The sequence below is a fragment of the Leiobunum rupestre genome, chromosome 11, assembly GCF_980474605.1.
Source record: "Leiobunum rupestre chromosome 11, qqLeiRupe1.1.hap1, whole genome shotgun sequence".
Classification (NCBI taxonomy): domain Eukaryota; kingdom Metazoa; phylum Arthropoda; class Arachnida; order Opiliones; family Sclerosomatidae; genus Leiobunum; species Leiobunum rupestre.
The window spans coordinates 10,777,835-10,790,709 of record NC_143394.1 but is presented as its reverse complement, the minus strand read 5'-3'; the positions used below and the strand labels follow the sequence as shown (position 1 = coordinate 10,790,709).

The following is a 12,875-nucleotide window of genomic DNA, read 5'->3' as shown; positions in this document are numbered from 1 at the left end:
TTATTTCGTTTTAACTATTGAAAACGATTTTCAAAAGAAATTAATGTATCTAAATGTAATTATTCACATTTTATTGAAAATATAGTTGCGTTGTAATTATAAAATTTCAAAAAGGTTTAACCAAAAGTGACATAATTACCAAAAGTGTGACAATCCCTGTACTATCGTATGCTAAAGGTTTAATGAATGCTCGACTAGAGATCGACCACATATAAGACTATATATGGACGCCTTTCTGGATCTTTTTTTAGTCTATGGTATTATATCGTAGGTAGATGGCGATAGCATCTCCACAGAAAGACGAAAAATAACCAAATACACTAACTTTGACCAGTGCTACTTAACGCCTCGTAGTGCGGAACGGAGGAACTATTTGTTGGTTTTAACTTCCTTCCCTCCCCAAGGCATACTTTCCCTTCTCTTCTCCCAACTTGTATTTCGCTCGTAACATTCATTCAGAAATAGGTCCGATTGACACACATTTGGTAATTATGTCACTTTTGGTTTAACCAAAGGTCGTGGGAGGCTATTCTGTAAAAATCAAAAATGCCAAAACAATCATGATTCGTCAAAAATGACTATCAAAATATTAAACCATCGATAGTATTGGTCAAATTCGAATTAATTTTCAAGATATTCTGCGACTCTATCATACATACATAAGTACACCTTTAAATATAAATGACTTCACCTTTTCCCCGGTTCGGAGGCGCTGGCGATGGCTCGCGTGTTAGTAGTGGTGGCATAGGTCGCCGTTGCTACCTTATTTCCAAAACCAGGCATCTAAAAAAATTCGGTTTAAGTAAAAACCAAGTATGTCAAATTCAGTTTGAGTAATCATTTAAATTTAAAAACGTTTCTATAACGATACCCATTGGCATTGGGGCCTTCAGGGGCCCGTAACATTCGGCCCTTGATTTCTCAGCGACCGCTGAGTTCACAAATATGAATGAGACGTCCATGAGAGGTGCATGAAAAACTCAGAATTGCGATATCTGTTTAGGACCTTGGGGTCCCGTAACTTTTGGGCCCTTGATTTATCAGTGACCACTGAGGCGACAAATATGAATGATACTTCCATGAATGGGGTACGAAAAACTCTTTTGGGCGTGATACCCTTTTGAGAAAACAAGCTGATTGTGCTCCAAAGATATGAATAATTTAATAACAATATTAAATTAACTATTAGGTATAAACTTTGTTTTTATTTGAAAACTAAAAACTGAAAGAACCACATGCTTAACTGGGGTGGGGTCAATTTCCTTCTAAGGCCTCCTCGCCTTCTTACTAGATAGAGTATTATTCTTTTAAAAACATTTACTTATATAGTTTTTAAATAGAAAGGGTTTATTTCTTAAGAGAAATAGTTTATTACCGTAGATAAATAGTTTATTACCGAAGATAAATAGTTTATTACCGAAGATAAATAGTTTATTACCGAAGATAAATAGTTTATTACCGTAGATAAATAGTTTATTACCGAAGGTAAATAGTTTATTACCGAAGGTAAATAGTTTATTACCGAAGATAAATAGTTTATTACCGAAGGTAAATAGTTTATTACCGAAGGTAAATATCTTGAGAAATAAACTATTTATCTTGAGAAATAAATAGTTTATTTCTCAAGATAAATAGTTTATTTCTCAAGATAAATAGTTTATTTCTCAAGATAAATAGTTTATTTCTCAAGATAAATAGTTTATTTCTCAAGATAAATAGTTTATTTCTCAAGATAAATAGTTTATTTCTCAAGATAAATAGTTTATTTCTCAAGATAAATAGTTTATTTCTCAAGATAAATAGTTTATTTCTCAAGATAAATAGTTTATTTCTCAAGATAAATAGTTTATTTCTCAAGATAAATAGTTTATTTCTCAAGATAAATAGTTTATTTCTCAAGATAAATAGTTTATTTCTCAAGATAAATAGTTTATTTCTCAAGATAAATAGTTTATTTCTCAAGATAAATAGTTTATTTCTCAAGATAAATAGTTTATTTCTCTAGATAAATAGTTTATTTCTCTAGATAAATAGTTTATTTCTCTAGATAAATAGTTTATTTCTCTAGATAAATAGTTTATTTCTCTAGATAAATAGTTTATTTCTCTAGATAAATAGTTTATTTCTCTAGATAAATAGTTTATTTCTCTAGATAAATAGTTTATTTCTCAAGATAAATTGTTTATTTCTCAAGATAAATTGTTTATTTCTCAAGATAAATAGTTTATTTCTCAAGATAAATAATTTATTTCTCAAGATAAATAGTTTATTTCTCAAGGTAAATAGTTTATTTCTCAAGATAAATAGTTTATTTCTCAAGGTAAATAGTTTATTTCTCAAGGTAAATAGTTTATTTCTCAAGAGGAATAGTTCTATATTTATAGTGCAGCAACGAATTTCACATATCGGCCACCAGGTTTAACAGAAGCTATGGATGATTGCTGGTAGTTACGTTAAAAACAGGTAGTAAGGATGGTTAGTAGATGATTTTAGCATAATAAATGGTTTATGTATCTCAACATTACTATCACGTGACGACCCCGATGCTGCTATTTCACCAAAAATGATTTTCTTCCTATGGGTTCTACTTTTAAAGTAACTAAAGTTAATTTTATATGAAAAAAATATAGTTTAAATAATTTATTTCGTTTAAGAGAAAGTGTATTCGTATTAGGATCAATATTTCTTAATTTATCATCTTTAATCACAGTAAATATATTTTGCTTTCTCATTTTTTGCTTAAATTTTGGGCGCTAGAGAACATAGCGTTTGTGTTTTCATATTGTCCGGCAGTCGTTCTGTAAGAAATATATTTACAAGAAAATTAATTTTTAAGAAACCCCGATAAGTACACTTAAGTATTCAGAAAACAGGTCTTGTTTTGCGTAAGAATGTTAAGTAGGTAACGGAACATGGTGTTTGAGACAAGGCTTATTGACGACTAGGAGCAGAGTCTAGCTTAAGACGTCGCGATCAAATATCTCGGCTGTAAAACACGCCCGTTTCTAGGAGAACCATCAGGGTCACCATGGTCCTACCTGGACATTCTAAGTGCATGGGGCAACTCGGGTCCATCCAGCAGTACGATGAAGAAAAGTATTATACTATCATACTAGTTGATAATCATCAAAAGTTCAAAACTCTAGAAGAAGCCAACAACATCTACAGGGTGTTTCAAAAGGTTAAGCAAAAAATTGAAGGGGTGGGTTGACTCAGTTGAGAACTATGCCTGTTTTTTCCCCATTTTCCTACGATGAGTGAGAAGAGCGCCAGAGAGCTTCAAAGTGTGGCCTACTAGCCCCTGGAAGTAGAAAAATGGTAAAAGTTGGGTGGAGAGTTACAAAACATCATTATCCAACTGATCATTTGAAATGCCGCCACGTAGGTTGCGGATCCCTTGAAATGCAAAATATTGCATTTCTTGTTCCCTTTAATGGGAGTATAACCTTTTCAGTAATTTGGGGCAACACATAATTCCCTCCCCTCATTTTTCTAACCACGTGTTATACGTAGTGTGAAATACAGTAGTTATTTAGTAATTATTCCACTAAAAGTATCCCCGATTTGGTAGTGCTTTAATTTCTCATATCTACTAGAAGGCCTTTCGTGAATATAAAACCACGTACCTCATTATAAAGAAATTATATTTGAATAAATATCCAAACTATAATGAAAATATTTAATTTATAGCTCGGATATAGTTGTTTATATATTAATTAAGGGTGCATTTCAAAAATAAACACTAAATATGAAAATATAAAGGTTTCAAGTGAGAAAACCTCTTCAGGGCGGGCGCACTTCGTCTAATAGAAGAATTGGGTGTTTCTACTATCGTTCTAGACTAGTGCCATGAGCGAGAAAAGAGAGAAGCTATGGCGCACCAACGATAATCTAGACTACGGGCGCACCTTACCAAACCAGGAGGGTTCTACTCCCTTTAAATACAAACCAAGAAATAACCTTAATCAGAATCAACTAAGAGTATAAGGGATCAATTAGGAAATACGTAATTTACGTAAAATTGTGATAATCTTTAATCTTAGAAAAATCTTGAAATCCAGCAGAACCGACGTTTTTTTTTTTAAGGAATCCACAGAATCGAAGGTAAAATTAGAATAATCAATTTGGATAACGAAAGATCAGAATGAAATCATGGAATCAAGGCGGAATCACGGAATCAAATGGAATAAATGATTTATGGAATCAACGAGAATCAACTCTAAGATTCCTTGATTCGGAATCTTGTACGCTTTTTTCTTAAGTGGCGGACCCCTCGGCCTGATATCCCACCCATTGAGTTGGGAATAAATATAGGTACAACTAAATTTGGCTGGTGCGGGACCAATTTTGTCCCTTAAGGAGACTATATCAACTTTATCGTTCTACCGTGGCGGCATCTGTCTCTAGTGGTGGCAACTATATTGCAATTGAATTTTTGAGCGAATCTGATGCGAAATTGAAATGTATGATTTAGCGTAACAAACAAACCTTTGAAGTTGTTTAAAAATAATTTTATTTTGTCAACACGATCCTTTTTAACTCAAGTTACGGTGAGTTAGCTAATAATTATTTATTTTTATCCATATAACTTTACAAAATATAGATGGCGCTACCACCTAATTATAAAGATTAATTTCGTACAATCTTATCAGAACAGGTCCCACGTAACCATGGCAACCGAAATCGTAATTGTAATTCTAGCAGTATTATTCCCAATTCAATGATCCCACCAGCGTCAATCTGCCAGAACGAAAATTCTGAAAAGTACATTTTTTGGGATAACGTTGGGAACGCGACGCAGGAAAGGAAGTTTGGTCTAAGCTACAGAAAAACGAACTAAGGAGATACTGCTAGGGTTATTATTTATCAAAAATTGACGAGGTAGAGATTAATGAAATTAACGTTATTTGTACACCTTTAAATGCTTTATCGTTTAAAATTAATTTTATTCTGGGAACTCCATATCAATGACGTTAACTTACCCTGGGATCGTATTCGGGAAAATCTAAAAATATTAAACAATGAGTAACGAAGATAATTAGCAGACGACAGCGCCTTAAGAATTACAGTTTTGATATAGAATCTAAAACGTAATGAAAATTAAATTAAAACTCAAAATATTGAGATTAAAATATAAAAGAAAATACCAAAATTCAAAATAATAAATAAACAAATAAAAAATTAACTACTTACTTTTCATTAATAATGAAGTCGATTTTCACTTTGCCATTATTTTAATTTAATTTACACCAAATCAACAGTTTTAACGAGTAACAATTAAAACAATTAAATCCATTCATTATCATCCTCAAAATATTTCAAGAGTTGCCGAAATTTAAATATCAAAGATATTTTTGTAGTTCACGAACATTCTACCAGCAAGAACGTTGGCAGTGCTCAAGGTCTATGGCCAGTGGGACGGTAATTATAATTTGGGACGTACAATAATTTCAACGGTGGATTATCAGAACACCGATTTCGAAAATTCGCATAGCCCATGATAATTTTCGAATTATTTTAAAACTTTCGCTTTTATTATTATTATTTTGTATTGTGTTTTTATTTGAAATATTTTAATAGGCCAAACTTAATTGCAGGCTTTTTTGATAATTTTTATAATTAAAATTTACATCAATATTTCGACAAAATTAAAATTAATCGTCAATTTTAACGTCAGATTTTGAGGAGGAATGAAATACCGTGCTAAATTGATTGTCTTCAGGGGAAAGAAGCTTACTGTTAAAGTTTGAAGGGGACTGGGTGCGACGCTAAAACTCTTCTCAACATAATTTGATCATCTTTCTGTAGTATAAATCAATATTTTTGGTATTATAATTTAGTTTTCATGTTTACTGATCAGTGTTAAAAGGTCTTAAAATCTCTCACAAGCAGTGTTGTAACTCTAAAAGGTTTCGCTCGCTAGCAATGATTAACTGGAATAGGTAAAAAGCTAATCCCCCCTCGCTACCTGAATTCCAAACCCGCATAAGTCAATTTGTGTGTTATTTTTTTTATTCGATTTTTCGAAAGCACAATCAAACCTTTATACCTTTTAAAAAAAGTTATCGGAAAAATAAAGCCGCATAAATAATATGAAAAAACTATTTGAGTTCCAAACCCGGGTAATCAGACTTATGCCTTTTTGCACCACGCTGCGCTGCGGCTTCTTAAATTTTATCTCTGGTCTCTGGTAGTCGCGCCGTAGGTTGCTGCTGACAAATTTCTGCTTGACTATCCTCTAGCCGATTGTAATAAATTTCTGCAATACAGGTTGCTGATCCCTTTAAGATTTTCCCGGAATTTGCGCGGGATCTAGTAAAATTTCATTGCCAAAGTGGCCCTTTAAATACAACACACAAACAAGAATAAAAGATGTTGAAGAACCGATATCTCCCGCCAAATTATTCAACACTTTTAGTTTAACCAATAGTGACATAATTACCAAAAGTGTGTCAAAATAATTTGGCAGGAGATGAAATATCGGTTCTTAAAACATCTTTTATTCTTGTTGTGTTTTGTATTTAAAGGGCCACTTTGGCAATGATATTTTACTAGATCCCGCGCAAATTCCGAGAAACTCTTAAAGGGATCAGCAACCTGTATTGCAGAAATTTGTGAAAAGTTGGGTATAGTGAGAATACTAACAATGTAAGTAGGCGCGAAGCTACGTAGAAGGAATGATTAGCATAATTTAAGGACCTCTAAATTCAAATATGCAACGTAGGTTTCGAGAGATAATAACGAATCAGGGGGGCGATTCTGTAAAAAATCGAATGGGAATTCGATCTCGATACCCTATCGACTTCAATAATTTGCATTGATTTATGCTTATTCGAAATCTTTACCGAATACCATTCATCGAGATCTCGAAGTTCGAAATGTAGTTTTCGATCGAAAATTGGATTTAGAATATTTACAGAATAGGCCCCCTGGAGCCAAGGGAAAACACTAATTACGTCCGTACGGGAACCCAAAACGTAAATGTTAAAAATTATGTTTAAAACTTTTCAGTGACACACAAGGGAGTACAAATTTAGTAATTTTTTAAAATAATTCCTCTATGTCGTCGGTTACCGAAACCAGATATCCGTAGGTCAGATAAAAAAGCGGACAGGGAGCCAGAGAATAGTAATCAGTTTGCCCAGTACCGTAAATACCATAAATACACATTGGCGGGGTTGGCCCTCGCTAAGAGTGCGCCAAGGGGTGCTCACGCTTGATTTGAAATGGTCAATTTTTTTCTTTTATGTTTCAAGGGTCTGACACAACGTCACGATTTAAAAAAGTTGCATTATGTCCTCGGATTATATTTGCTCTGACTTTTGACTACCTAACCAATGTATTTTTGTTTTTTTTAGCGTACTTTATTACGTCTGAATCTCTAATCGATTGTTTTAGTGACGTAGTCATCAGACCCTACCACTTTCTTTTTGTCTCGTATTTTAAGGCTTCAAAAACGTCCGCGCGAGCAAACCTATATTAGCGTCTCTAGCAACCTTGAGGGCATGTGGTCAGAATTTATAGACCGGTGCTCCAAGCGATCAAACAGCCTACTACACCGGTGGTCTCATCAGAATGCCCTACGCCAGCGTCCACAAGCCCGGACAGGTGACAAAACCAGCATGGGTAGCAGAACCCTACTACTGATGGTCGCACCCTCAACGCAAGCCGCTCATCCCAGCAGAAGGCGCAGCAATGGGTCGACCAGCTCGCCACTTCGCGCACAGCAGAGGGATAGAGAACGTATGCTCTAGCAACCCCGGCCGACACCCCACCTACAAAGGCAGGGAGCCAAGCCCTTTGGAGAGAGCTCCTAAAGGGGAACGGCGGGCACACAGCAGCCCGCATAACCCGGCACAGCTGGCACCGGATATCCCGGTGGACCCCAAAAGGCCGGGAAACAGGGCCGCCGTGCCCTCATACGGAGGCCCGCAGCCCCACAGCAAGCTACCCAATCCGCCGAGGCGGCCAGTTTGCCCGGCCCCTCTTCGTTAGCCTGGGCCGAAGCCCAGTATCCAGCCCCCACCTGACCGAAGTCGGAGGTGGAGATAGGACCATTTGGACGGAGCTAACATCTCCCAGTGCGCCACCGCCCTTACGGGTTACAAGAGCCGGACCCCGACTCCCCGGTAAAGCCACCAGTTATTGCACACTCCGACCCCTTGAGGGCCAACCTTGAGGGCAAGCGAGGGTAAGGACTAAGGGGCGCCGTTTGGGGTTCAAAAAACTTTAACCAAAAGTGAAATAATTACCAAAAGTGTGACAATCCCTGAACTTTCGTATGGTAAAGGTTTAATGAATGCCACTGTGAACCAGTGGCGTAGCTACGGGGGAGCAGAGCTCGCAATGCAGGCGGGCCCACGGGCCTATGGGGCCCATTCAAAAAAGGTCCATGGAGTCTAGTTGTTGGCCGGACCAAAATCTGAAGCTACGTCACTACTGAGAACATAACATTTTTTAACCTCGTTTCCAGGTCCTGTGCGGCCTTACCGGTGGCACCTGCCTAGTTTCGGTAATGGCTCTAGGCGCGGGGCCTCTAGAAACGCGTGGCCTGTAGCATTTGCTACTTCTGCTATATTGCTAATTTGGCACTGCAAATATTAAAACTCAACTTTGTTCATCGGTCGCGATGGGAAACTGGAAATTTTAATGGAATGGATTTAAAGCAACGTTCACAAGAAATACAAGAACCAATTTGTGTGCCAATAAGACATACACGAACCAATTTGGGTGTCAATAGAAAATACACAAACCAATTTTGGTGTCAATAAGAAATACACAAACCAATTTTTGTGTCAAGAAAAAATACACAATTTGTGTGTAAGGGTAAAATACACAAATTTTGTGTAAGGGTAAAATACAAAAATTGTGTGCCAATAAGAAATACACAAACCGATTGGTGTGTCAATAAGAAATACACAAACCAGTTTGTGTTTCAATAAGAAATACACAAACCAATTTGTGTGTCAAGAATAAATATACGAACCAGTTTGTGTGTCAATAAGAAATACACAAACCTCTATTGGTGTGTTAATAAGAGATGTTACTAAGATAAATAATTAAAATAGTACGTATTAAAATATTTCATTAAAATACAATGACTACTCTCTCATCAGGTCTGGAGCTGGCGTCTTATTGAAATCTTAGACGCATAATTAATACATAATTCCATTAGTTTTTTACTACGAAAATACGAATTAATCACCGTGTGTCAATAGTTTCTTCCCTAATGACACACAATGTCGTAGTAGTCAAGTGACTAAATTGACACAAAAAGTGTATCAATAGCTAAGAGACTATTGCCACATTTAAGAGTATGTGTCAATAGTCTTGGAGCTGAAATTTACTTTTCTGATCAGTGTTGCCATGTCTTGAAATACCACACAAGCAGTGTTGTAGCTCTAAAAGGTTTCGCTCGCAAGTCATGATTGACTAGAAAAGATAAAACGCTAAGCCCCCTGTGCTACGCCATGGCTGAAATTTATTTTAATACCCTTATTTTCCATATTAATGTGTTTTTTTCACATTAGATTCATGGCACCCAAAATGTTTTTTGATGTTTGGTTGATAACAAAAAGTCCAAAATAGGAACATATCACGATGGCATTATTTAACGACTTTGTTTTTAACAGTCAAACGAATTTAATTACGCAAAAATGATGTACATGAAAATATCAAGAATTGAAAGAGATGAGAAAATATCTCTAAGCAAATCGTGATAGTTTTTGAAACAAAATGGAAAATGTGTAAATTTTATTTCGAAGTGTTTTTAATTGGTGGAAGACAAGTTAATCTTCACCTAAAAACTTTTTAAACATTAGTTGGTCCATTTATCCCCACCCTTAAACCAGTTTTACTATTTTTTTGTTGGAAGAATGGGTGCAAATTGACTCTTTCGTATAAAAAATTTTTGAATATAAATATCTGTCACTCTCGGTGTATCAGTACAAATAATCCTAGGCAGCCCAAGACAGCGTACTGCGTTAAAATCAATTTGTTAGTTTCAAATAATGAAATTTAAAATTTCGTAAATGTACCTTGAACTTTGGGTAGTCATTCATTAATATCGTAACTATGCCAACATACGGAACAAAACTGGAAAACAATATTTTACGATTAGGAGAGTTGGAAATTAATTTGTAATAGAACTCTACCAAAGAAAAATTTACCCTCTCGCTCGTCCAACAATATCTTTTTTCTCTAACCACATTTGTCCTGGTGCGTATAAACCTCTATCGTCTACAGAATTGTTATCCCCTTTAGTTAAAATTTTAACTGATCCATTCTCTCTATTAAAAATTATAATTTTAGGTTAATTTGTGCTTAAATATTGGTTGTTCTTTATATTTGTTTCCATGTGATATGAGGTACACAAAACAAGTTGTGTTAAGCAAAACTTAAGAAAATGAAGTCAATTGAAATTTTTGAATTAGGCTGTTCAAGTTCCTTTAAGTTCGTGTAGCATAGTTTACATGGAGACAGATGTAAGGAACTTTATAATAGTTAATATAACGTATCATACTTTTCATGAAGTTTAAGAACTCTATGCACAATTGGAATATCTCTTCCTTCGACTTTGAAAACTACAATGTCCCCTACACGAATAGGATCCTCTCTGTGATTGGTTAGAAATAATAAGTCGCCTCGATGAAATGCAGGCTCCATGCTACCACTAAATATAACCGCTATTTTTAGTATCACATTACATACTGTCATTAAGAAAAGAATTTACCTTAAAACAACTACAATTGGACTTTCGCTACCTGTAACTACCATTAAACCTTTCCAGATCATCAAAGCAGAAGATACTATCATGCCAAAATTTAATACTTGATATAAAAGCTGAAAAATAGGAAAGGTAACTTTAATGTACATGTTGACTCATGATAGTCTGGACAAAATATGTTTCAAAGCAAGGCTTAAGCTTCAGAACTTATTTCATTAGCAATTTTTTACTACCTGACGCTTATTCATGCGCCGTAAGTCATCCAGAAACTCCAACATGATGTAAATTTTTGTTTCTACGAAACTTTAATAAATAATACCTTAATTAACTTCTAAAGTTAGTATTCAAACGCTTAGCCAGAGACCGGCTACACTACAGCAGTTTAGCAACACGTCATGTTTTTGTAAAATCCACCGCGGCGTTCCTAAGCTATAAAACATCAACTTTAAACGTTGCAAAAGTACAATCCTTTTTAGGAACATACTTACAATGCTGCCATCTACCATAAAAATAAATTTGTTATTTAAAATATATAATTTAAAAATTAAGAATAAGTTCCAATATTCCTATTTAAGAATATTTAGTTTTTAAATTCATTTTTTAATGTGATAATATTTATTGAGAAATTAATATTTTATTAAAATATATTTTTCAATAGATGGCATAAATTACGGGTAATTCTCTCTGCTCCTTCAGGTTTTTTAGCCTATGAAGCATGTTAACGAAGAATCTAACTTAATCATAATTAAACCGAGTAAATTCGTTAATATATTTACAAGTAACTATTAATTAATAGTAATTGAATATTTTTTGTTAAATAGTTTACAAGACTGCAAAACCAGTGTAAGACAAAATGAATAAACAAAAGCTAGGTTCTCTAGGACCAAGAAAAACGAAAAAACAAAATAAATTTATTGTGATAAAACATGATAAATTAACAAATGTTAAAACGTTTGATAAGGATATAGACGAATTACGTGAAAAGAAGGTTAAGCTGTTGAAAATTATCTTTAATGAAATTAACTTATTAACACATTTTCGTTTACAGAATACTCGAAAACGTCATAATAAAAACAAACAATTAAAGCAGCGCAAAAACCAATCTAAGGATTTAACACCCGGAGTTGTGTACTTGGGACACATTCCAGAAGGCTTTACTGCGTCTGCCATGAGAGAATATTTCACACAGTTTGGGGATATTGGACGTATACGTGTTGCGTGTAGTCGAAAGGTGATTATAATTTAGATATATATAATACCTATGTATATTAAAATTATATTACTCTACAGACCAACAGAAGTAAAGGCTACGCTTTTATCGAATTTAAATGCGATGAAGTTGCCAAAGTTGTTGCAGACACTATGAATAACTATTACATGTTTGAAAAATTGTTAAAATGTATATCAACGTAGAAAACATAAGATTTTGAACTATTTTTACAATCTGTTATCTATTTTAAAGGTGTATTTATTCCAAAAGAGGAAGTTAAACCTAATTTGTTCCACGGACATCGCCCGCACCAAAAGCTCGCCTTCCGCAAATACATTGAACAATTTAATAAACCAAAAACAAAAGAACAGCTAAAAGAGAGTACCAAACGCAGAATAAGCAATCTTGAAAAGAAGAGAAAGAAATTAGCTGAAATGGGAATAGAACTTAAATTTTCCGTGGATGATTGCAATGAGGTATTTTCACTATTTTGGCGTTTCATTTCATTGAGTACAACTGTAATAGTTTATTAATAATTTATTTCATTCAGGTTAAAAAGTTGGGTTTGACTTCGATGGAAGAATCTAACCGATTAACGCATGAGAGTATATCCAATATTGAAAACAACTCGGATAATTCATCAATTGGTGATGAAAAATTAAGTTTCGGCCAAATATTTTCCACGGATGTTACAGACTCGTCGAAACATACCTTAGAACTTGATTCAAGTGATGATGAAATTTCATTCACAACTCCTCCAAATGCTAGAAAAGTGCTTAAAGCTGGAAAAAAGGTTTCCAATAAAATGAAACTAGCTAAAGTTATGAAGAAGAAACCTTTGTTGAAGGCTAATTTCAAAAATAAAATGAGCGTTAATAAATATTCAACCCCTAAGAAAAGGAATAATTAGTTTTGATGCAAAAGAATTGTAAAAAACAT

At 34.4% G+C, this 12,875-nt stretch overlaps 2 protein-coding genes across 2 annotated transcripts; one reads left to right on the top strand and one right to left on the bottom strand.

The window, feature by feature from the left end:
• Nucleotides 1-9,618: 9,618 nt before the first annotated feature.
• Nucleotides 9,619-11,163, bottom strand: twr (signal peptidase complex catalytic subunit SEC11 homolog C twr). The gene is made up of 6 exons (XM_090162520.1): nucleotides 10,960-11,163; nucleotides 10,733-10,842; nucleotides 10,523-10,672; nucleotides 10,170-10,289; nucleotides 10,038-10,095; nucleotides 9,619-9,978 (listed from the first exon to the last, which is right to left on the bottom strand). Exons 1-6 carry the CDS (start codon nucleotides 11,002-11,004, stop codon nucleotides 9,928-9,930), a joined length of 534 nt encoding a protein of 177 aa, XP_090018646.1. The 5' UTR covers nucleotides 11,005-11,163; the 3' UTR covers nucleotides 9,619-9,927.
• A 256-nt stretch (nucleotides 11,164-11,419) lies between these two features.
• Nucleotides 11,420-12,875, top strand: LOC149921309 (uncharacterized). The gene is made up of 6 exons (XM_090163011.1): nucleotides 11,420-11,480; nucleotides 11,548-11,714; nucleotides 11,775-11,957; nucleotides 12,017-12,125; nucleotides 12,189-12,412; nucleotides 12,487-12,875. The coding sequence occupies exons 2-6, from the start codon at nucleotides 11,580-11,582 to the stop codon at nucleotides 12,844-12,846; spliced, it is 1,011 nt and encodes a 336-aa protein (XP_090019137.1). The 5' UTR covers nucleotides 11,420-11,480; nucleotides 11,548-11,579; the 3' UTR covers nucleotides 12,847-12,875.